At 42.6% G+C, this 26,661-nt stretch overlaps 2 protein-coding genes across 3 annotated transcripts in view; one reads left to right on the forward strand and one right to left on the reverse strand.

The window, feature by feature from the left end:
- Positions 1–610: 610 nt before the first annotated feature.
- Positions 611–2,041, forward strand: LOC308297491 (glycylpeptide N-tetradecanoyltransferase 1-like; the record flags this gene model as incomplete). The annotated part of the gene is made up of 1 exon (XM_080740896.1): positions 611–2,041. The coding sequence occupies one exon, from the start codon at positions 611–613 to the stop codon at positions 2,039–2,041; it is 1,431 nt and encodes a 476-aa protein (XP_080597022.1).
- A 5,287-nt stretch (positions 2,042–7,328) lies between these two features.
- Positions 7,329–26,661, reverse strand: part of LOC308296878 (endoplasmic reticulum junction formation protein lunapark-B-like) — a 51,411-nt gene continuing 32,078 nt past the window's right edge. The window contains exons 9-15 of one of the 2 annotated variants that reach the window (XM_080740229.1): positions 24,764–24,859; positions 18,642–18,728; positions 17,704–17,809; positions 15,278–15,348; positions 13,175–13,345; positions 12,936–13,019; positions 7,329–10,831 (exon numbers count right to left, since the gene is read on the reverse strand). In XM_080740229.1, coding sequence (XP_080596355.1) covers positions 10,596–10,831; positions 12,936–13,019; positions 13,175–13,345; positions 15,278–15,348; positions 17,704–17,809; positions 18,642–18,728; positions 24,764–24,859 — 851 coding nt within the window. In that variant the 3' untranslated portion in view covers positions 7,329–10,595. Of the gene's footprint in view, positions 10,832–12,935; positions 13,020–13,174; positions 13,346–15,277; positions 15,349–17,703; positions 17,810–18,641; positions 18,750–24,763; positions 24,860–26,661 lie in introns of both variants that reach the window. The other variant, XM_080740228.1, reaches the window with a different exon arrangement.

The raw sequence follows: 26,661 nt of genomic DNA on the forward strand, positions 1-26,661 counted from the left end.
ATTGGTTGAGCTTCACATGACAGTTAGCACACTGCAGAATATAGTCACGAGCGAGCCCACACTGTTTCAGTATTTGCCAGACCCATGAAATGGGTAGACCTACATAAGCAAATGTCGGTCTGTCTGTCCGGGTTTTCTATATAAAGGGTATATATGATGATGACATGATGATGACATGCCTACAAAAGGCATGATGTCATAAATGATGATGACAGACAGGGGGTCTGGCACAACCAGGTTGACCTGGTCTAGTTCTAGTTAGAAAAGAAGATGCAATTCAGGGAATTGCGAGATGTGGTTGAATTCAATGGACTTATACTCTATAATGGTGAAGTCACCAAGAATGCTGCTTCCTGATTGGCTAAGTTGACTGTAATAGTTTTTGCTGCTGGATGTCATCTAACTATAAATTAGCCAAATCTACGTCCGTGTGTCTGTCTGCCTGTCTGTACGACATCCGATGGGAAAACCCTTTAAAAAAAAACAGTGTGACGTCTATGCCCGTTGCCAATTAGAGAGGGGCAAAGTGTGACGTCATAATATTGAGGCATATATAAGGGCCACGAGAGGGGCCGCCTATGCCCGTAGCATAGCATATGCCAGAGTGAAAATGGTGGATGAGTACGAGACGACACTGAGGCCGGAGAAAGATCACAGACACTGCAGTGATTTTGAGAATGACGAGCACCACTGTGATGATGGTGACATGGGTCTAGTTGGTGACACTGCGGCCAAGAAGAAAAAGAAACAGAGGAAGTCTGGAGCCATGAAAGCAGCACAGGATCCCCTGGCCAAGGTAGACTCATTGCCAGCTGATACGTTTCAGATCAAAAATGCCCTAGAACTTCTCTCGGCAGGCCAAGGCCCTGCCAAAACCAAGGAGGAGGCGAGCCAGAGGAGTCATCAGTTCTGGGACACGCAGCCTGTGACCAAGCTAGGGGAGAGGGTGACGTCACATGGCTCCATTGAGCCCTGCAAAAACAACATTCGCGAGGAGCCCTACAGCCTTCCACAGGGCGTGTGCTGGGATACACTTGACCTGGGCGACCCCTCCGTGCTCACGGAACTTTACACCCTTCTCAATGAGAACTACGTGGAGAACGACGCCAGCAGTATGCGATTTGACTACTCCCCTGAGTTTCTGCTCTGGGCCCTGTGCCCCCCTGGCTGGGTGCCACAGTGGCATTGTGGGATGAGGCTGAACTCTAACCGGAAGCTTGTGGGCTTCATCAGTGCCATCCCTGCCAGCATTCGCATCTACAGCACAGAGAAGAAAATGGCAGAGATCAACTTCCTCTGTGTCCACAAAAAGCTTCGCAGCAAACGTGTTTGCCCAGTTCTAATCAGAGAGATCACCAGGCGGGTCAACCTGCGCGGCGTCTTCCAGGCGGTCTACACCGCCGGAGTGGTGCTGCCTACACCCGTGGGCACGTGCAGGTACTGGCATCGCTCCTTGAACCCCAAAAAGCTGATCGAGGTGGAATTCTCTAGCCTGGGACAAAACTCGACGCTGCAGCGTGAGGTGAGGTTGTACCGTCTGCCCGAGGCCCCCAAGACAGCCGGGCTGCGGCCGATGACGAGGAGCGACGTACCGGCGGTACAACGCTTGCTCAGTGAATACCTGAGCCCGTTCCACCTGGCGCCCGTCATGGGCCAGGAAGAGGTGGAGCACTGGCTGCTTCCCCGGGAGAATGTGGTCGACACGTACCTGGTGGAGGCCGGCGGCAAGGTGACGGACTTCCTGAGCTTCTACGCGCTGCCCTCCACCGTTATGAACCACAGCGCGCATCGCAGTCTGAAGGCCGCCAACTCGTTCTACAACGTGCACACGGCCACCCCCCTGGTGGACCTGATGTCCGATGCCCTCGTCCTGGCCAAGACCAGCGGGTTCGACGTCTTCAATGCGCTGGACCTCATGGAGAACAGGACGTTCTTGGAGGAGCTGAAGTTTAAAGTGGGAGATGGGAACCTACAGTATTATCTGTACAACTGGAGGTGTCCCAGCATGGAATCAGAAAAGGTTGGTTTGGTACTTCAGTGACAGGACAGTGATTGCGACCATCAGGTCGCAGTTACTATCAAAACCTCCACCGGCTGTCTGTCTGTCAGTCACGTCACGTCACACTTTTCCCCTATACTCATATCTCCACCACCGTTGCCCCGATCCATGCCAAACTTTGCACACACACTCCTTGGCTTCCAAACCTCAACCTCACACATGGCCCTCTTCTAGCGCCACCATGAGGCCGATTCTTGCAAGACACATTTTTAGACACTGCTCCTACCGATTTTTACCTAACATCACGCAAATCGGTACACAGTAGCTCTACAGTCATGTCATCAAAATGCATCTGTCCCATCTAGCGCCACCATCTGGCCAATTTTTGAAAAATACATTTTTGGACACTGCTCCTACATATTTTGCCCTAAAATCACGCAAAGCGATACACAGTATCTCTAAAGTCATGTCATCATCATGGATCTGTCCCATTTCCCATATTCCCTCCTGATTGGCTACCATTGCCTTCAAAGTTGGTGTATGAGACTTGGCGGTCGCTTATCTCCCGATTTAGGGAGTCTTACTGGTGCCTAAAAGTTATAGATTTGTATTTCAAAGTTGATATAGCCTACATTACACCATGTACCCCATAACTCTGAGAGTACAATTTGAACCAAATGACCCCTTACAGGTCATGTTTCTGGTTCACATTGGCACATTTCACTCAGGTTTTTTTTCATCTCACTCATTTCACTTTGTCTGCAGACCTCACTCAGCAACGAAATAAAAAGAACATAAACAAAAAGAAAAAGAAAACAATTCACAGGAGGCAAGCAGTGATCACTCCATGATGTGCACTGCAAAGTCGTTTCAAATGCATTACATTGCAGGCATTTTTTTGAGAGTAAAAAACTAAACAAGAAGAAAACACGTGTGACATGCATGATCTGGGCAGATTGACCCAGGAAATGTGCCAATCTCAACCCAAAACAACGGTATGTTAACAACATTCAACATGTAACTGCAATTTGTTCCTTGCGGATGAGGCAGCGCTCCTGGTCTCGGACAGGTTGAAAAGGCCCTCAGCACTGAGCTAAGCAATATTGGCACTTGTCTTTCTGATAAACTGTCAGTATAGCTGCAAGCAGCGATAAAGTGGAGAAGCCGGAAAAAAGCAGGAGAGCAAAAAAGCAAGCAAGCAAGGGAAAGAAAACAGCAGGAAAAGCAGGGAAAGTGGTAAAAGAAATCAAAGAAAAACTAGAAACAGTGCCCTTCCAAGCACAGGTCTCCGCCAGGTCAGGCAGGTTATTGTGGCCTTCTGGTGGCGCTATAATAGGCCAATGTGAAAAAGGTGCCATGTGTTCTTGGGCCTTTCACAGCAATCGGACATGCATGATTTGAGGCATTTTGTTCCATAAATGTGTTTTGCAAAGGTTCACCTGCTGATGGTGCTACTGTATAACAGGCCAATGTGAAAAGGGTGGCATCTGTTCCTTCATCTAGTGGCCTTCATCATTTGAGGAATTGTGTTAAAAAAGAAGAAATCCTGCAAACTTTGAAGTACATTTTTGCCAATTAAGATAGAGTATGACATATCGGACAAATCCGTCATGATCACATCACTATAGAGGTACTGTGTACTGATTTGCGTGATTTTTCGATAAAATCTGAAGGAGTAATATCAAAGAATGTGTTTTACATATAAGTAGGCCTCCTGGTGGCTTTATAAAAGGCAGGTGTGAAAAATGCAGGGCAAATGTGCGCATATAAAGTTTTACACTGATCGGTGGAATAGGTAAACACATAAAACAGCCTGTTATAGAGCTACCATGAGTCTAATTTGACATCTTTAAGAGACATTTCCTCCAGTGCATGATGTGCATCACAGTATCGTCAACATTGTGTGTGTTCATGATATGAGCCATTCTGTTCAAAATGCACCAATCCTGCAAACTTTGGATGATCTTATACCTAATCAGGATGGAATATGGTAAATCGGACAGATTCCTGTTGAGAACAAGACTGTAGATAGAGATACTGTCTACCAATTTGCGTCATTTTTAGACATAATCTTTAGGAATACCGTACAAAAATGTATTTAGCAAAAATTCAGAGGTTCTGAATTGGCATCCAGATAGTTTGTGTGCAGGTTGCCAGCGACAGGGCCAACGGCACAGGAGATTAGCTGGTAACAGATGGACGGACGGACGGGCAAAACATAGTCTCCCACAAGCTTCGGTCTGGCGGAGACAAATAGAATCTGGAATAAAATCTTTGAAATTAAACTTTGTCTGTGATGCATTATTTTTAAGATAATTTGTTACTGTCATTGAAAATTGTTCTACTCTTACAGTCACTTTATTATCAGGGGCAATGAACCAAAGGTTTACATTTCTAAAACTCTACACAACATGTATGCAACAGACATACAATACTGTGATTTCCTTCTCACATCACTGAATTTACCATTAACTATTCACCTGGACAGTTTATGATGTAGTATATGATATCACTGTAATCCTTGGCCATCAAAACATAGGTGTAGACATCACATATTCTGTATTATCATGCTTGGTTCAGGAGTTATGAATGAAAAATACATTTGGTAATGGGGAATGTAAAAAAAAAAGGAGTCCACATTTTCCCACGGTATTTCTTTACAGGTATATTTATGTCTGTGTGTGCGTGGTCAACGTCAACTATAAGAAAATAAAGTGTAAAGAGTTGTGAGAGAGGCAGTATGACAGCCAGCCATCCACAACTCCAATGTGCCATCTACAGCTTGTAGTGGAGACAAATGTACATGTTGACGCCCCCTGGCTGTGAATACACAAACGGCAGACAAATCTACAGTAAATCTTCCATGTTTCAAGTTCAAAAACAACTTTAATAGGCCGGCCATGCGTTCACATTATGACAACCAGCATTTGGCAAACATTTGGAGCATCTGGTAGACTGACTTCAGTAAAACACACAACGACACAAAGATAATGAGAGAAAAGCAGGCACTACTGAAGGGAAAGAAGCGGAAATCATGTATTCCATTGTAGGGATGGGACGATACGAGATATTATCGTTTATCGTGGTAAAAAAACACTCACGATAATCATATCGTGGAGATATAATTTATCGTGACATCGTCCTCTGTCATGCACTGGGATCAATTCACCTTTTATTTGCCAGCTGCATATCCGGTACCACTTAAACCCTCTAGAATTGGTAAAATGTACTTATATAATAATTATACTAATATACGTACTTGATACAGTCTTTTTTTCACGCTACCAACTATCTTTTTTTTCATTAATATTTTTAATAGCCGATCTACAAGTTCGCAACGCATCGCAACAGATCTGCTATTTTTTGGCAAAGATTTCGCCCCAGGATAATGGATTTTGATTATCGCGATAATATCGTAAATTGCAATTTCTTTTGTCACAATAATCGTGGTATGACATTTTCATATCGTCCCATCCCTAATCCATTGTTTACAGAACAAGTGTACTTTTGATTTACTTCTTTTTTTTTATCTCAATGTGTCGCCAGAACCTTGAATTCTCTCTTCGTGGTTCTGCTAAACTGTAAACATTTAAAGTCCTTCCATGACATGACAGTTACATTATGGATTAAGAGTTCGGCACAAAGCATGACAAAACATTAAAAGATTTCACAAAAAATATTTAAACATTCCAAATGTTGAAAATCAATGTAAATGATTATGTATCCTCCGGATTCCTCCCCGTCAAGGAATCTACACAATTCTAAAGGTTTAGACTACTGGCTCTCAAACACGCTCATGTCAGGGACCCCCAAACAGATATGTATTTGGCCATGGATCGCTGGTAGAAAAGATTTTGTGCCAGGGAGAATATTTAGAGAATATTTATCACCGCCCACAATATTTTTTTTAAATAGCCTATGAAAATCTGCAAGCTATGATATACTGGGAGCTTGTAGATCTGCATTTTTCTTTTTCCAATATCCAAAGAATGAAATATGGCTTAAGTGAATCAACTATTCTCCAATTTTGCGAGGGTCCCCACTTTGAGAACTAGCAGTTTAGACCAATGGGAATATATCCAACATACAAATGTTGTTCGATGCTGGGTTCTAAAGCTATAAAGCTTCGTATAGGCCTAATGTTTAAAACCAGGCAAAGTTGTGGCAAGCAAGTTAAAAACGCAAAACATATTGTAAAATAATAACGAGAGAAACTCAGTGCAATTTCAGAATCAAACAAAAACACATTATTTTGACAAATTATATTCCTATGTGGCACAGGGACTGGCAAGATATTCAGCATCCCTAGAGTCAATTAAGAGTCCTTCAAGAACATTCTGGTGTGTGGCTATTCTGCCGTTAATCTAAACAATTTTACCAATAAAAGGCCTTTAAAATGTTTCAAATGGTCAGCCAAATGGTTAATCGCAATACAATTGATATTACACTAATTGTATATCTGTTCTTGTGGCAATAGAGCATCGCAGCAGAAGTGGTTTACTGGTGCCACTTAAAACTCGTCATTCATTTTCCCATAAAACCTTTGATCCTATGTGAAAATGTATTTTAATATTACATTATTTGATATGCTACATTTAATAACTACCCTTTGTTTAGCGATTTTCAAAATGTTCTTTTCATGGAAACAAAGGTTTAATTGTCATGATTCACTGCCATCCTGGATGGCTTGGTTCTAGGCTTAACATAATTGTTATAAACATTTTTGTAAAAGCCTATGGGGAAAATGAATGACGATTTTTAAGTGGCACCAGTAAACAACTTCCGCTGCGATGCTCTATTCAATTGTGTATCCTCCAAAATCCCGAAGGCTAATTTGACCTTTGGTATACACAAATAATATCGGTGAGTCCAAAAAACTATTTACTGCACTTTGGCTTTGAAGGGCAGCATCGTTGTCCTACAGGAACGTGCTGGCCATCGGGAAAAGTGGGACAACTCCCGAACGGCCGGTTCATTCCCGGCCGGTCCAGGCCGGCCATTAGGAAAAAAATCTAAATAAAATGTCGGCCTTCGTTCCATTTTGGGGGCTGGGCCGCCAACAAAGTAAATCGTCACTGTCTGGCAGAAACCTCGTATCTCCAAGTTTCAAATGTATAGATTTTTCCGCAAAGCAAAGCCCTGCTTCATCATACAAGGCCGTCATACAAACAGCAGATCTACAAGCACACAACGCCTCGCGGTGCGAGGCGTTGTGTGCTTGTAGATCGGCTGTTTTCACTAGTTTAAATCATTTTTAAAATGATTAATACAAAACAAACGGTTTTGGACATACAAGGTTTCCACCCGATAACGACGAAATATAACTCATATAATTGGCCCACTGGCTTGTCACTTGTCATGATCTGAAATGGCAAATCTTTGAGTAGCAGCAGCGCTATAGAGAGAGATCTCTCTCTATAGCACGCAATGAGGGCCTCTACAACTCTTTTTCCCGGGCTGAATCAGGGGCCCAGCATGTCCCTGTTGTCCTACATTGGGATAAAAATGTATCTGATGAAGCTAAATAATAGTTCAAAATGGACTAATCAACATAACAAGGCCTGTTAGATGTAGGGGGGGAAAGGGAAACACTTATTAACTTACTGCATTAAAGTCTTATCTATGGATGGGAAAAAATCAACCTTTACCTACTAAAACAAGAGATTTGTTGAATAAAGAATAAAATAAAGTAATATTGTAAGAATTTGCAGAGTGCACATACATGTAGGGTTACTTGTAAATTTAAAACAATTATTCCACCGATTCAGTCATTACGTCCTATGAATATATACCCATTTCCCCATGTACTCTAGTCAAGTAGTAGCCATCGTTAGGGAATCGAACGCATGTCTCGACCGATAAATGCGACATCACCAGTCCACTTCTTTTCATCAGACAGTGAAGCGGTTCACTAGATGGACGTAACGCATGCAAAGGAACACCCTATTCCTCCTCCTCATAGGGAATAGCAGTGGTGGCCATTTTGTGGTTCAACACATGGAAAACCCATTCATTTTTCTCATAGGGGCCTTTTCCACCAAAAGAACCTTGGTTCAAGAACCAGTGCCGTTCAACTTTCTTGGAACCTCAACTTTCTTGGAACCTTGGTTCGTTCTTGCAAACCGGACGCAAACCTGGCTTGCGTTTCCACCAGATTGAACCAGAGGATCCAAGGATTTTGCAGTTCCGAACCGACTTTTACGGTACGGAGGGAAAAGCTCACCTCTGGTTCATCCCATAGGTGGGAGAAAGAACCAGAACAGGTTATTTGCCGGTCGAAAAAGCACCCAGAGAGATTTTAAAAAAAAAGAAAAAAAAGAAAAAAAAGATGGCCACCACTGCTTTGCTCCATCATTACGCTCTCCGTCGAACAGTCGGCATAACTGCATTGGGGACTGGGGAGTCCCCAACGCAGTTATAGACAACATCCTCAATGCCTGGCTTTCCCCTCCCGTTAACATATTCTCTTATTCATTTAAACCCCACCCTCCACTGATGCCCAATAGTTCGGACTAAAAACACTAGTCTACCGCTGTAGCTAGCCATTGTAGTTTGGTCTAGTCTATGTTCTATTTCCGTCTACTCCTTCACATAGTATAGTGCAACTAGAAAGCTGTTGTACAACGAAGGTGTTTGCATTCTTGCGCACGGCAGCTTACACAAAACCCTAATATCTCATATCTTCATTAAGTTATCCTTCCTTCTTAAATATGCATGTAAACCTCACTCCCACATACTGTAAATGTGTAATCCAAGGTGTCAGGTATGAGAGCATATCAGGTTGTGACTCTCTGGAGTAATCCTATTAGGGCTGCACAATTAATTGTTTTTTAAACCGAAATCGTGATTTGGAACCACGCAAGTTCCAAATCACAAATCACACAAGTGATTTCTGTGTGACGGTGGCTCCCCTCCTCCGTCCCATGCACACATGTGAAACTTATTGTGTGTCTCAGTGTACATTTTTGCCTTGATGAAAGCAAGGCAGTGACATACGGTACTTTCTTCCTTGACAATAATGAGAGGCAGACAATACCATTACTGAGATCTTTCTGAATATAAAAACGTTTTATATTGCTAATAAGCAAAATACAAGGGAATCATTTGAAAATATAACTGAACTGAATCAAACCATTTGCATAATTGCCAATTTGCCTAGTTATTAATAATCAATTTCTTTTTAAACGTATTACTCAATAAATACTCACTTATCCGACCTTAAAATACATATATAAATAGCGCGAATAAAATCGCAATGGCAATATTAGTCAGAAAAATCGCAATTAGATATTTTCCCAAAATCGTGCAGCCCTAAATCCTATATTATATTTTTTTACTCACAGTGTAAAAATTTGTATACTGTGAGTAAACTGTGAGTAAACTCTCAGACAGTGCAGGTAAACACATGGGAGTGATTTGTTGATTCACAAGAGGTTTATCTTGGGGTGGGAACATGAATGAGGAATGGGTCGATAAATCTAGGCTGGTTTTCCTGAGCAAATCCAAGGGGGGGACATGTCCCGCTGTTTTTAATTGGTCAGAGTATGTGTGGCATTTCTATTTGAGAGTTGACATTATTTTCAACTCGCCGCTTGGGAGTGTTTTTGGACACACAGCTAAATCCAAAACAAATTCATTAAATTTCCCCTGCATTTCAAAACCCCCTTGTGAACCAAAACACTCGAATACGCTAAATCGTTAGGAGAAATAACCTGGGAAAAACCTATGGGGTTTCACTAACAAACCATACTAATTAAATACTTAAACAAACTTAAACAATTCAACTTAACTTACTTATAATAACATAGCAGCCAACTAGTCTATTCAGAGACACAGAAGGAGTCTCCCGTTTTTCAACTACAATCATTCAGTCACATTTTCAATCAATCAATCAATCAATCAATCAATCAATCAATCAATCAATCTCCACGAATGTACGATCCATAAAGGAGTTTAGGAGTTTAGTTCTAGTTAATAGTTAGACAATAGTTCAGGTTATATGACAATTAAAACACATCGGATGCCCACGTGGTGTCAACACGTCAATCTCGTTGATGTCGCTGGAGGCCCATGACGCGTACAGTATTTAGAGTAACAATGTAAAGTCTTACTGTAACGTCGGGCCTACTCGTAGATGTTGGCCGATGACCGCGGGTTGTTTCCATTAGACGCTGAGAGCATCGCGCCGCCGATTTTCTCCATTTAATCCAATGCATCACCCAGACTTTAAAGCTCTTTATCTCTGATGTATGTTTTGTGGCACAGAACAGCCTCTTTTCATGGCAAAATGGGCAAATTATGATCCGCTAACACTAGCTTTAGGCTACACAGAGTGATTTCTCATAACATCCTGTCTACGGTCATGTGACATGCAAACGTCATCACGTATGCGCACACACGCACTCCCCAGTGCGTGTGAAATAGAATGGTGGTGAATCTGGGCCCCTAGGTGGGGCTATTGCACCACATTCTGGGCATCCAATGTGTTAATTATTGTCATAGTTCTAGTCATAGTGGACAAGGACCCCCATTACTCTGAAAGTGTACAAATGGAACCAAATGGAACCAAATGGACTCGTCAGAAACCAATGTCAATCTATTCTGCCTGTGACAGAGGAGGCTGCAGTTCACCCTCCTGGCCTGAAGGGGCGCTCTGAGCTGGCTCTTGCTCCAACACCTCTTCTTCTTCTTCTTCCTCGCGCTCTGGAACCAGCCCTTCTTCTGCTTCTACTTCTCTGTCCTCCGTCGCTTGCTGCGTGTCGTCTGATTGGCTCTCGTTCTCTCGTACTTCCTGCGTAGGCCCCGCCCCTTCTGGTTCCGCCTCTTGCTCGTCTACAGGGAGGAGTTAACCCGGGAAGCACAACACCACAAAACTAATCAAATAGGAATAATAGTTATTCATTCTAGGCCAGGGGTCTTCAACGTTCTCAGGCCAAGGACCCCTTAGTTGAGAGAGAGATGAAGCAGGGACCCCCACAACCTGTTCATAGATTCCATATAGTTTGATTGTTTGACAGCACAATCATCAGTGTATTTTGGATTCATGACAATTTGTGTTTTTAGATATTTAACCACTTGAACTGTCAATACTTAATACACTTTCACTCTGTACTTAGTCTGCTCTTTTTCCCCTCTACACCAAAGCTCTTTGCCGAAAATAGCCGATCTACAAGCTCACAGCGAGGCGTTGTGAGCTTGTAGATCGGCTATTTTTGGCTAAAGTTCTCAGAATAAGGACGCTAGGGTTCAAGTGGTTAATATAAAAAAGGAGAAAAAAAAGGTTTTTATCACTCAAAGACCCCTGTTCTATTCTATTAACATACCATAACATTATAATAATAACAATAGCAATAATAATCATGTAAAAATACATTTGTATTAATTAAATTAAGTTGCAATTTGCATTAGTATCAAGGAATACAGGCAGATTTCAAAGTGTGACATTGAATAGAGAGAATCTATCATATCATATGTGTTAGTAATACTGTATACTATTATGTATACTATTATATATATATTTCAATTAGAATCCCTAGAAATTTAAAGAGGCAATCAATCACAATCAGCCAGATGCAGAGTTATTACGCTATAACACTGACCAAGAATTAACGTGAATATTAATTGATTATGAATATGCTCGGATTAGCTGTTAGGGGTTAGCAGCCACTCCAACCCTAGCCTCCTCCATTCTGGGGCACTATTAGCTCTGGTCCATAGCGTTAGTGGAGTTCTCCCTAACACTATGTTCCTCTACCTCCGTATTCCTTGGCAAAACCGGAAAACCCCGCCGCCTGGTCCGAAAATAACAAAAACTGTTTCGCCCCTCACCAAACCAAAGGTATCAGTGGACAGTTGAAAGCTTACTCTACTTAGTGGACGCGGTCTGAGCCCCCCACCACACAATTAAAATACATTTCTTGGGCGAAATGAAAAATAATCCACCTGACGGAGACACTCTTCCTGGTTGTTTTTACAAACAGCGCTTCCAACGTCGCAGAGCTGAATAACACCCAACGAGACTAAATGCTCTGTTAATGTGGTGCATTTTGGTCCTCTGACCTGCGCAGCAGTAGTGAGTTGGTGCCATGATGGCGACGACAAATAGTAAAAAAAAAATACGGTGGAATATTTTTCATTTCGCCCTATAAACGTATTTTAAGCGTGTGCTGGGGGGGCTCAGACTGCGTCCACTAAGTAGAGTAAGCTTTCAACTGTCCACTGATACCTTTGGTTTAGTGATGGGCAAAACAGTTTTTGTTATTTTCGGACCAGACGGCAGTGTTTCCGGTTTTGCCAAGGAATACGGAGGTAGAGGAACATAGCGTTAGGGAGAACTCCACTAACGCTATGGACCAGAGCTAGGGCACTATGAGCTTACCAGCTCATAAAGCTCAAAGCTTGTGGGCTTGTAGATCAGTGGTTATCGATCTTTTTCATGTCAAGGAGCCCCAAATCAATGGCCCCTTCTGAACAAGATATCTATTTGTTGCCAGGGGGCCCCCGTACAAGATTTGTGTTGTTAAAATTGCTGTCCAAAATATTCCAAATTCTTTAAACAGTAAACTTTATATGTTGATTAATTGAATACCAAGGACCTCCAACTAGGGCTGTCACGATTATGACATGGCTTGTATGCTTTGAAGTTGCACATGGCAGATATGACACATAACCTAAATATACAAATAAATTACTGACATGTTTGACAACTTTATACTTAAAAAATAACATTGATAGTGGAAATAGCCGATCTACAAGCTCACAACACGTCACGATGCGTCCCCTGGGTCCCCAGTTCAAATATGTTTTTTTTTTTTTTTTTTTGTATTATTATTTTTTTGGGGGGGACCACTGTTCTATAGATCATAGATTGTATCCCATCATCAGTCCAGATTAAAGTGAATTGAGACGATGCAAGGGGGAGGGGTTGGGGGGGGACCTGGGTTGTGTTGAAGTTGGGTCTGCTGCTGGGTCTGGGTACTGGTGAAACTGTGGACCGAACTCCATGGAGTGGGAGCCTGGGCTATAGAGGGAGAACCATTCCATCCTGTTAAACAACCATCTGTGATGGGCCTGCGTCACCATTACTGTATGAACATTTCACTTGGACTCAAATGATTAAATTAAGTCCTAAGTGACCTATATGTTTCGCCATAGCCTACGAAGCATGTTGCGTACCTCCAGACGGGGGCGCACTCTCCTCGGTGTCGGCCCCGGACGGAGGGGCGTGTCTTGGTGACGGCGACTCCGCCCTCAGCCTCCTCTCAAAGCTGAACTCAGGAAGTACGGGGGCCTGGGGGCGGGTCTTCCTGGCCGGGTTCAGGAAGTAGCAGTAAGCACACCGGAACGCTGCCAAACAGTGAGAGAATGACAGTTAGGACTTTTAACCCTCAAAGACTTGGAACGTGCCCGAGTCGTGTTAGATTTTAATCACTTTGACCATTATTTTATGCTTTAACTCAGGGGTCTTCAACGTTTTCAGGCCAAGGACCCCTTAGTTGAGAGAGAGATGAAGCAGGGACCCCCACAACCTGTTTATAGATTCCATATAGTTTCATTGTTTGACAGCACAATTGTCAGTGTACGGTATTTTGGATTCATGTCAATTTGTGTTTCCAGATATTTAACCACTTGAACAGTCAATACCTAATAAACTTGACCTTTCACTCTGTACTTAGTCTGCTCTTTTTCCCCTCTACACCAAACCTCTTCAAGCTCACAACGCCTTGCGCTGCTTTAACCCATGCTTTAACTATTGAAAAATAGCAGATATACAAGCTATAAAAAAAACGTCAAATGTCAGTGGTGCTCATACCTTTTCATGTGAAGGATCCCCAAAATTACATTTATTTGGCCGCAGACCCCCATCTCAAAATATGTTTTTCCAGGGACACCCCAGAAGCAGAGATTTGGGTTACAAAAGTTTGCTTTGAAAAATATATATTGAAACGTTTGCACACATTTTCACGATTTTTCAAAAATAGCAGATCTACAAGCTTGCAGTGTGGCACTTGGTGCCGCACTGTGAGCTTGTAGATCTGCTATTTTTCAATAGTTAAAGCATTGAATAATTACAGGCCTAAATGGGTTAAGTTTTGACATTCATGACCACCCCAGGGGTCATCAAGGTTTTTCAGACCAAGGACCCCTTAGCTGAGAGAGATGAAGCAGGGACCCCCCAGTACATGTTGTATGAAATGATGTTGCAGATTAAAACTTTTGGTAGATTTCATAGATAGTATCATACACTTGTTTAACAGCATTGTCATAGGTTTTTTTGTGTGTTTGTTTACACATTTCTGTTTCTATTTTCACCATTTAACCACTTAAACCCTAAATACTTGACCTTTGGCTCTGTACTTGGTCTGCTCTTTTTTTATATATACTCTACACAAAAACGAAAATAGCCAATAGCCGGACCCCCTGTTGAAGACCCATTCTAAGCCTTGCCATGAAACGTACTTCACAGGTTCCGGATGCGGTTCCAAAATGGCTACTACGGCTGTGTTTCTGATAAGCTTCTCAGGAGGCGCTACTAATCCTGAATTCTGTAAACACAGAACTCAGAACTTGTATTTAAATAAATTAAAGAAATTGGGGCGCCCCCTCTGGCCTACCGGTCCAACTAAATGTAATACATGGAATATTATTAACTCATTGACTGCCACAGCCCGAGTTTCCCGAGTTGGAAGCCATTTTGAAAAAAAAAAAAAAAAAAAAAATTATAAAAAAAAATCTAAAAATGCCTGAAATGTATTAGGCATGATCGCAATCGCGAAATTGCATGGTTAGCCCCAGAACAAACACATCCTTTCAAAATGGCAAAAATGGCTGTTTTGTCTGACTTTGAAGGCTTCTATCTCATGAATGCCTGAACGGATTTCCAAGCGGATTTTTTGGTTTGAAAGCTGTTAAAAAGTACTACACATATGATGCATATATGGTGCATGGGCGTGCACGATCCGTGCACAAAGAATTGATCCGTGCACTAGAAATTTAGGAAGGTGGCAGTGTTTGTTTTGTCTGACTTTGAAGGCTTCTATCTCATGAATGCCTGAACGGATTTCCAAGCGGATTTTTTTGTTTGAAAGCTGTTAAAAAGTACTACACATATGATGCATATATGGTGCATGGGCGTGCACGATCCGTGCACTAAAAATTGATCCGTGCACTAGAAATCTAGGAACGTGGCATCCTGGTACTTGGCGGCCATCTTGAAAAGGGCATTCAATGAGTTAATGACGTAAACACAAATTCGCTGTCAAAATGAACACTGCTCACCTAGATATTCAAACTCCTCTTTCAGAGCCATTCCATTGTGAGAGAAACACTGCTGGCATATCAGAGCATATCTGAGGAGGAGAGGAGAGGAATGTGTTATTAATGTAACCGTACAGGAATTACAGACGAAAGTTATGCTATAAGGATAACACAAAAATCCCCAGGGTTTGAGTCCCGATACCACCGTCTCTTGCTCCCTATTTCCTGTCTACATACTGGTAAATGGTAAATGGTGCATTTCTACCACTTTTTCGAGTCACGTGTTCAAATACTGGATTCTGATTGGCTAAATTCCGGAGGTTATGAGAGAACTACTGCCGCAAAGTTGTGTGAGGACTTGTCCGAGATCAATGAGCCTCAGTGTACATCCGGGGACTTCAGGAGGTAGTCGGAACACCTTTCCCCCAACCAACAAATGACCGTGGCAACGGTCCTATGTTCACTAACGTGCATGCTATAGTCGCCGATTTATTTGGATCCAATGCAATCCGCCAACTTTAAAGCCCCTTTTCTCTGAACCTATGCCTTTCTGGAAGCGAACAGCCTCTATTTACGGCCGGAACGGTACTTCTAACTGACGTTAGCTTAGCTGTAAGCTAGACGCATGGATTAGTATGGAGTTGGCGCCATCTGTTGGTGAGTAGAAGATGTTGTTGGTGGAACTATCTGCTGTCTCGCGGAAGTTTTATAGGCAATAATGATTGTAACTTAAGATCCTTGCAAGTTACAACTATGTGTTTTCTTTCATGTATAAGGGAAAAAGTGGTAGAAAAGCTATTTACCACTCGGGGTCGGACATTATGCTCTGATAATGTCCTGTGTTAGGGTGTTATCGGACTCGGCTTCGCCTCGTCCGATAACACCCTAACACAGAACATTATCAGAGCATAATGTCCTCTCACTCGGGGTAAATTGCTTACTTATATAGCGCTTTTAATCCAAAGCGCTTTACATAGATTGTGCATTACATTCACCCATTCACACACACATTCATACACCGGTGGCGGAGGAAGCCATGCAAGGCACCAACCTGCTCACCGGAGGCAATTAGGGGTTCAGAGTCTTGCCCAAGGACCCTTCGACATTAACTCAGGGGGAGCCCGGATTCGAACTGGGAACCCTTCGGGATTTATACCCTTCGTGCTCTAATACCAGTTTCTCTACCCCTGAGCTATGCCGCCCCCTGTTAGGGCTGTCACAATTATCAATAATCGCCTTATCATAATTATGTATAGGTAATCGCAATTATTTTTGCATAATCGTCATAATTGTTTCCATGTTGAGAAAAGTTAATATAGTTACAAAAACTTTCAAAAAGTAGATGTGAGCTTGTAGATCGTCCATTTCCACTACCAATGTTCTTTTTTAAGTAGAAAATTGTCAAATGTGTCAGTAATATCTTGTATATTTAAGTTATGTGAAGTTATTTGAAGTCAACTTCAAAGCCTAAAAGCCAAACAGAAATGTAATTGTCAACAACGAATACACAATTAAATCGTTAATCGCAATTATTTGAGTGACAATTAATTGTCATGTAAAATGTCATAATTCTCCCTTTTGCAAATCCCGCCACATTCTGCCCTGTTACTATGATGGGACATTTGACCCTGGGCAGATTGTTTTTATAGTGGCAGTGAATGGGATTTTTTATTTTTTTATAGCCTCATTACAGCTATATAAAGTACCAAAGGAAAAACATCTAGGTGATATTAATAAAAAGGGAAGACAAAGGTACAGTAGTTACATTGCAAAACAGGGGGTTTACCCGAAAATATATGTTTTAATTTGTTTAATCCCAGTGGGACAGAATCCTCTTTGCAGATTCTTTTATAGTGGTAGTGGATGGGATTTTTTTTTTCTTCATAGCCTCATTACAGCTATATAAAGTACCAAAAAAAACACATCTACGTGATATTAATAAAAAGGGAAGAAAAAGGTACAGTAATTACATAGCAAAACAGTAGTTTTCCCCCGAAAATACATGTTTTAATTAGTTTAATCCTCTGGATCAGAGATAGAATAGAAATAGAAAGAGAAGCGCATTGCATCTTGGGTAGGAAGAGGACAGAACTATAATGTTTCTCCTCACATAATAGGCTGGCTTTTCGTAATTCTGCCCATTTAAAATATATGTACCCAATCGTGACTCTTAGACCATTGATAAGGTCCATGTGAACTAGTTTGTTGAAGCTTATTCATTATGATGAGCGAGATCGCCCCCTACTGCCGCGGCCGTACTGGACGAAGGTCGTGCTCCGCACTGCAAACAGTTTTTGAAAGCCTGAAACAACATTCTCCACTGCACAAACTCCACCCCCGATAGCAAAAAGTGAATGGTTTTTTCTGGTTGGCCAGTCAGGGAGTCTCAGGGACCAATCAGAAGGCTGACAAACGGTGAATTGTGACAGCCCTAGAAGGTAGTGTACCTGTTCTGTGGTCCGTCTCCCACCAGATATTCTATGACTCGGTCCACAGCTCCTCTGTCTCGAGGAAGGATGGGTCTGGAGAGAGGAGGACCTGGGGGATGCAGACCTTGAGACATGTGCGCACACACACACACACACACACACACACACACACACACACACACACACACACACACACACACACACACACACACACACACACACACACACACACACACACACACACACACACACACACACACACACACAAAGTAAACCAGTAAGACTCCCTAATCGGGAGATAAGCGACCGTCAGGTCGCAAACGTGTTTTGCAAATGGTGATGGTGGCGCTAAATGGGACAGATCCATGTTGATGACATGAGTCTAGACATACTGTGTACTGCTTTGCGTGATTTTAGGGCAACATCTGTAGGAGCAGTGTCCAAAAATGTCCAAAGACCAAGAACGGGCCTCATGGTGGCGCTAGAAGAGGGCCAGATGTGACTGACTACCAGACTGACTGACTGACAGACTGACAGCAGGTGGAGGTTTTGATAGTAACTGCGACCTGACGGTCGCAATTATGAAGTTATTATACTATTATGGTAGTTAACCCAGGGGTCTTCAACAGGGGGTCCGGGACCCCTAGGGGGTCCTAAGGAGTTACTACAGGGGGGGCGCCAAATCTTTGTGTGATAGGATACTTCTTTTAAAATTAACTACTTGAACCCTCGCATCTCAATTCTGAGGAGAACTTTAGCCAAAAAATTGCAGATCTACAAGCTCTCAACGCCTCGCAATCCCGTGACAGCCCTAAAAGGCACGATGAGCTGATTATGGAACAACGCCAACAGACATTCAAAGTGAATCACACGTACATACAAGGTGTCATAAAACAGTATGTAGGAACACACACACACACACACAGTCTGACTTAACGCCTATATACAGTACATACCTACTCCTGGTATAGGAGAGCAGGGAGTTCTGTGTACTGCCCCCTGGGGGCCGGAGGCAGACATAGCAGTACGCTCTGGGGGTCCCCCTGGAGCGGAGAGAGGAATACCTGCAGACGTAAGAAAACATGTGACATCACCGTGACATCATCCTCAGAGCAGTGACATTTAAAGGACAACTTTGTTTTTTTACACAGGTTCATATTTTAGATGGTAATTAGAGAAAAGAAAAGATGAGTGTTAAAATGTTTTCTTTACTGCTTTCTATCGTTTTAGCCATTTTAGTATTTTGATTTCAGTGGGTGGGGGCATGCGTATAAGTAGCTAAATATGTCTTTTTAGACACAATAAGCTGATAATGTCTTTGGTACTATTTACACCAGCCCCCATAAGTCACATCTGACCATGAAAGATTGCGGTGTGTCTTTGGAATGGGCTTATTGTGTCTAACCTGGGGGCATGCATGCAAATCAAAATCGTTAAAATCACTAAAACGACAGAAAGCAGTAAATGAAAACATTTTAACACTCATCTTTTCTTTTAGTAAGGGGAACATCTGCAAAGGGGAACATCTGCAAAGTAAATTGTTACCGAGAAATGTCTTCACCAATGTGTTTCTAAAGGTGTGTAATAATTTATGTACTAAAAGGTTGAAATTCAATTCAGAAAGTGATCTGACATCTGAGAAAAATTAAAGATGTTGTTTTGTATTATTAATTGTACTCTGTATCGGTATTCAGTATCGGCACTCAAATTAACTACTCATACTTGTACTTGGTCAGTAAAAAAGTCATCCGGGACATCCCTAAAAAAAAGGGGGAAAAAGAAAGAAAAAGGCCACTCCTAGCCATAGTTATCCACTATTGAAGATCCCACTGTTTGACACAAGATGCTATCAATACACAGACTTGCCAAAGTACTATACAACCATCTATGTGGAAACTGATTCTATTACTACAAGCCGACAAGGCAAAAGTTATATGTAAATTGGGAGCTTTCCTAAAGAATGCCTTGCCCTTGTTCAAATAATGTGTCATGCCCGCTTTTCTGCTACGTCTGTTTGAATATTATTGTAATGTTTGTTATGTATTGTATACTATTTATGTATATAATCTGTGCTCCATACCATGTGAATCATGTTCGTGAGTTAAATGATGATGAAAAAAAAACGCAAGGGTTTGGCAGTGGACCATTCAGCGATAACTCAAGAAACTCAGGTTTGGCAGACAATGACTTCTCATTCTTTGGCAGACAATGACTTCTCATTCTCTGCCAAAGGTGTGTTTTTGATGTATTTTCTTTGAAAGCCCAGAGCGCAAAGACGCGTTTGAGGTCTTTTTTCAGTTCTTCTCTTCGCTAACACGGTGGTTCTCAACCTGTGGGTCGGGACCCCCAGGCGGGTCCCCAAATTATTTTGGGGGGTCCCCAGATGATTCACTTAATGTTTCCTCACTCTATAGTACACAAACCAATATAGAGTTTGAGTTTAATTGTGAAAAATAGCAGATCTACATGCTCACAACGCCTCGCAACGCAATGTAGATCTACTATTTCCACAATAGAATCGTTTTATACAAAATGTAATGCCTCAACTCTTAGTGCTCGTCAGGGTGGGGGGTCCCCAGTTAAAATATGATTATTTGGGGGGTCGCGGCCTGAAAAGGTTGAGAACCACTGCACTAACATATGAGTCAACATTTGACCCTCAGTGTCGCACTGAAACAGGAAATGACGTGATCCGCAAAAATAAAAAAGCCCCATCAACTTCCAGGTTATTAGATTTAAAAAAAAGCCCTTTGCTCAGATTTCCTATTTGTATCACTGCCACATCATATTTAACCCATTAAGGCCTAGAATTGTTGAATGCTTTAACCAGTAAAAAATAGCAGGCACCGAGTGCCGCGCTGCGAGCTTGTAGATCTTCGCAGCCTCCACTGGCTCCCGGTTGCGGCCCGCACAGAATACAAAACACTGATGCTGACCTTCAAAGCAGCCAAAGGTATGGCTCCTCCATACCTCCAAAACCTGATCAACCCCTGCACTTAGATCAACCAACACAGGGATGTTGACAGAACCCTCGCTAAAAACCCCAGGGCAAAAATCCACTCGTCCGAGACAGTTTGCCCTCCTGGCCCCCAAGTTGTGGAATAAACTCCCTGTCGCACATAGAACAACGGACTCACTCGCTAGCTTTCGCCGTGGACTGAAGACTCACCTTTTCAGACTCCACCTAAACCCCCTTAGCACTACTGGAAAAATCAATGACCATACATGAAGCTAGTTAGCATTTGTTTTTAGTTTTTTTTTAGAAACCTTTTTTTCTTTACGGATTATATAGTTTTTTCTAGATAGATATTCATTTGCATTTGTCATATTGCTGTTGATGTACTGACATTTAATCTTGTTTATTATTGTGATGTTTTACCTTAGAACGATTCAAAAGACACTCATAGAATCGGGTCAAAATTCGAATTTTCACGATTTTTCAAAAATAGCAGATCTACAAGCTCGCAGCGCGGCACTCGGTGCCGCGCTGTGAGCTTGTATATCTGCTATTTTTCAATAGTTAAAGCATTCAATAATCCTAGGCCTAAATGGGTTTTAATGAAGGGCGGGAGTTTAAAAGTCAATCTCAACGTCAATGATGGATTGATTGACATGCGTGGATAAGGAGACGTAAATTGCCGGCCCGGGAGACTAGAGAGACAGAGACTAGAGAGACAGAGACTAGAGAGACAGAGACTAGAGGGACAGAGACTAGAGGGACAGAGACTAGAGAGACAGAGACTAGAGAGACAGAGACTAGAGGGACAGAGACTAGAGAGACAGAGACTAGAGGGACAGAGACTAGAGAGACAGAGACTAGAGGGACAGAGACTAGAGGGACAGAGACTAGAGGGACAGAGACTAGAGGGACAGAGACTAGAGGGACAGAGACTAGAGGGACAGAGACTAGAGAGACAGAGACTAGAGAGACAGAGACTAGAGAGACAGAGACTAGAGGGACAGAGACTAGAGGGACAGAGACTAGAGGGACAGAGACTAGAGGGACAGAGACTAGAGAGACAGAGACTAGAGAGACAGAGACTAGAGAGACAGAGACTAGAGAGACAGAGACTAGAGAGACAGAGACTAGAGGGACAGAGACTAGAGGGACAGAGACTAGAGAGACAGAGACTAGAGAGACAGAGACTAGAGAGACAGAGACTAGAGAGACAGAGACTAGAGGGACAGAGACTAGAGGGACAGAGACTAGAGACAGAGACTAGAGAGACAGAGACTAGAGGGACAGAGACTAGAGGGACAGAGACTAGAGGGACAGAGACTAGAGGGACAGAGACTAGAGAGACAGAGACTAGAGAGACAGAGACTAGAGAGACAGAGACTAGAGGGACAGAGACTAGAGAGACAGAGACTAGAGAGACAGAGACTAGAGGGACAGAGACTAGAGAGACAGAGACTAGAGGGACAGAGACTAGAGAGACAGAGACTAGAGAGACAGAGACTAGAGGGACAGAGACTAGAGGGACAGAGACTAGAGGGACAGAGACTAGAGGGACAGAGACTAGAGGGACAGAGACTAGAGAGACAGAGACTAGAGAGACAGAGACTAGAGAGACAGAGACTAGAGAGACAGAGACTAGAGGGACAGAGACTAGAGGGACAGAGACTAGAGACAGAGACTAGAGAGACAGAGACTAGAGGGACAGAGACTAGAGGGACAGAGACTAGAGAGACAGAGACTAGAGAGACAGAGACTAGAGAGACAGAGACTAGAGAGACAGAGACTAGAGGGACAGAGACTAGAGAGACAGAGACTAGAGGGACAGAGACTAGAGAGACAGAGACTAGAGGGACAGAGACTAGAGAGACAGAGACTAGAGGGACATAGACTAGAGAGACAGAGACTAGAGAGACAGAGACTAGAGGGACAGAGACTAGAGAGACAGAGACTAGAGGGACAGAGACTAGAGGGACAGAGACTAGAGGGACAGAGACTAGAGGGACAGAGCTAGAGGGACAGAGACTAGAGAGACAGAGACTAGAGGGACAGAGACTAGAGAGACAGAGACTAGAGAGACAGAGACTAGAGGGACAGAGACTAGAGAGACAGAGACTAGAGAGACAGAGACTAGAGAGACAGAGACTAGAGAGACAGAGACTAGAGAGACTTAGACTAGAGAGACAGAGACTAGAGAGAGACAGAGACTAGAGAGACAGAGACTAGAGAGACAGAGACTAGAGAGACAGAGACTAGAGAGACTTAGACTAGAGAGACAGAGACTAGAGAGAGACAGAGACTAGAGAGACAGAGACTAGAGAGACAGAGACTAGAGAGACAGAGACTAGAGGGACAGAGACTAGAGGGACAGAGACTAGAGAGACTTAGACTAGAGAGACAGAGACTAGAGAGAGACAGAGACTAGAGAGACAGAGACTAGAGAGACAGAGACTAGAGAGACAGAGACTAGAGGGACAGAGACTAGAGGGACAGAGACTAGAGAGACAGAGACTAGAGAGACAGAGACTAGAGGGACAGAGACTAGAGGGACAGAGACTAGAGAGACAGAGACTAGAGAGAGACAGAGACTAGAGAGAGACAGAGACTAGAGAGACAGAGACAGAGACTAGAGAGACAGAGACTAGAGAGACAGAGACTAGAGGGACAGAGACTAGAGAGACAGAGACTAGAGAGACAGAGACTAGAGAGACAGAGACTAGAGAGACAGAGACTAGAGAGACAGAGACTAGAGAGACAGAGACTAGAGGGACAGAGACTAGAGAGACAGAGACTAGAGGGACAGAGACAAGAGAGACAGAGACTAGAGAGACAGAGACTAGAGAGACAGAGACTAGAGGGACAGAGAGAGACAAACAGCCAGGCAGTCCAAGTGAGACCTGACCACGTTGGATTATCTCTGTTTAACCCATTTAGGCCTGGAATTAATTCATACTTAAGCTATTGAAAAATAGCAGATATACAAGCTCACAACGCGGAACAGAGTGCCGCGCTGCGAGCTTGTAGATCTGCTATTTTGGAAAAAATCTGGAAAATGTGTGCAAATCAATATACTGTATATATATATTTTTTTTAAAGGGAACATTTGTATCTCAAATTTTGCTTCTGGGGGTCCCTGGAACTAAATATTTTGAGATGACCTGAAAACGTTTGAGCACCACTGACATAGAAACATAGGTTTTATAAAAAAAACCTTAGAAGGATTTAGAAGATACTTCGGGTCAAACTAGCAGATCTATAAGCTCACAACACAGCGCGAAGCTGAGCTTGTAGATCTGCCATTTCTGATCTGCTATTTTATTTGTTCATGGGAATTATTATATTCTTTTGTAAATCTTTTGAAATATATACATTTTTAAATTGACAAAAATTGGTCTGTGAAGAGTGAAACAATATCTACTATCAAAATGCATGTGTGTGTCTGTGTCTCTCTCTGTGTGTGTGTGTGTGTGTGTGTGTGTGTGTGTGTGTGTGTGTGTGTGTGTGTGTGTGTGTGTGTGTGTGTGTGTGTGTGTGTGTGTGTGCGTGCGTGCGTGCGTGCGTGCGTGCGTGCGTGCGTGCGTGCGTGTTAGGGCATTCACGAATAGTGATTTTTAGTATTCAAATTATTCAACCTCAAAGTATTCGAATAGTCGAATATTCGACAGGACTGGCGAAACTGTCAAATATTAAGTCAGCAAGAGGCGAGGCGTTGTGAACATGTAGATCTGCTATTTTCACAATATTTATCTGCGGAACCGAGTCACATTAAATGTAATACCTACAATTCCAAGTGCTTGTCAGGGTGGGGGTCCCCAGTTCAAATATGTTTATTTTGGGGGTCACGGCCTAAACATGTTTGAAAACCCCTGGTATAGAGCATTAACAAATTCATCCACCAGGGGCATTGACAACTCATTCTTATGACTTCCTATCTAGCCAAGCTTTATAAACTATATATTTTCTAAAGAGAAAACAATACAAAAATAAAAATAAGCGAATATTCGACTTCGGTGAACAACGTCGAATAGTGACTTTGATATTCGAATATACGGTGAATGCCGTAGTGTGTGTGTGTGTGTGTGTGTGTGTGTGTGTGTGTGTGTGTGTGTGTGTGTGTCTTACCAGTAGGCGTGCCTCCTGGTCCCATGGGGGGTCTTCCCCCAGGCTGAGGGGTCATCATGGGTGAAGGTCTCATTGGCGCCCCTCTGTGGCGAATCTCTGACCAGAGGAGAGAGAGAGGATGTAAAGGTGATACACCATGAAAATTCACTTTTCCTATTTTAAAACCTTTTTTTTGGGGTCCCACTAGCACCTTCTATCCTCACACAGTCCCATTTCAGACCGTTGTGTCTTTCTCTGGTTTTGGGAAGGTGGAGGTTAAAAGCATCCCACGGGTCAAAAGGATTTTAGGGGGGTGGCGCAGTTCAGGCCAAAGGTGGTACTGCAGCTGAAAATGCGAGCCAAAATGAGAGCCATTCAAAAATGAGAGGCTCTCTATTCAGGAGTGGTAATTTAGCCTCAAACCTTTTGAAAAACGTTTTTGGGACATAAACAATATGACATAAATACTTTTTAAATGCATGGTGTATCACCTTTAAATTACTGTTCTGTGAAAACACAGACCTTTCAGTATACATTACATTAAGAAACTTGTAGATCTGCTATGTTCAAGTTCTTGAAAGTCTACATGTTGTAAATGTAGACCTTTGGCCTGTATATATCTGTCAATAATGGTGAAATATTTGAATTATTTTGACATAGATACTGATATTGCATTTTTAATGAAATATTGATAAAATGTGATGTTTCACTAAATGTTAACATTATTTTCTCACTCAACAGACCAACATACAGATATGTTTTGTATCATTATTAATAGGGCTGTCACATTTATTACATAATCCTCTAATCGCAATTATTTGAGGTAACCACAATTTTTTTGCATAATCGCCATAATCGTTTCCATGTTGGGAAATGTTAATATAGTTACAAACACTTTCAAAAAGTAGTGGAAATAGCAGATCTACAAGCTCACAACGCATCACGATGCGACACGTTGTGAGCTTGTAGATCTGCTATTCCCACTATCAATGTTATTTTTAAAGAATAAAGTTGTCAAATATGTCCTTCATTTCTTTGTATATTTAGGTTATGTGTCATATCTGCCATGTGCAACTTCAAAGCCTAAAAGCCAAACAGAAATGTAATTGTCAACGACAAATACACTATTAAATTATTAATCGCAATTATTTGGGTGACAATTAATCGTCATGCAAAATGTCATAATCGTGACTCTCTCGTCTATCCCGTGACCCCAGGGGGTCGTTGAGGCACCACAGATGATCTGCTGACCAGCTCTCTCCATCCTTCTCTGTCCTCGGCAGCTCTCATTGCCTCCCACGTCTGCTGCCACCTTGTACGCTGCCTTGCAGGATGGTCGAATCTGAAGCCGGTGGGACGAACGGTTCTCGAGATACGCGGATTACAGACAGACACGCAGACACGCACGCACGCAGAGACTTCTCGCATTTATAGATAGATATGTGTCTTTGCATTTTAATGATATATTTTTAGGGCATGTCATGTGATCTACCTGCACAGCCTTTGTGATCTACCGGTAGATCACGATCTACCTTTTGGGCAGCCCTGGTGTAGATACCCATGAGTCTTCATGCTCTGTATTCTCTCCTGCAGCTCCAATGTAAGGGTCCATGTTTCACAAGCATGAAGGAAGATTGAGATGACAAGTGATCGCAGTAGTCTCACCTTTGAGGCCAGACTGATATTTGTGTCTATCCATATGGGCTTAAAGTGGTAGTTCAGCTATTTTTGAGCGGTGGTCACAACGCTCCTATACGTGGCCGTGTGTGTGGGTCTGTCTATCTGTTTGTCTGTTTGTCTGTCTGTCTCCGGGTATGTAGCCTGCAGTAACCTTTTCTGACCACACATGTTAAGGGAGGGGCGCTGTTGTTCAGGATAGGCCAGGCATAGGCCAGGCACACTCACACACAAACACACAC

Source organism: Nannobrachium achirus (assembly GCF_963921795.1).
Source record: "Nannobrachium achirus genome assembly, chromosome: 13".
Lineage (NCBI taxonomy): Eukaryota > Metazoa > Chordata > Actinopteri > Myctophiformes > Myctophidae > Nannobrachium > Nannobrachium achirus.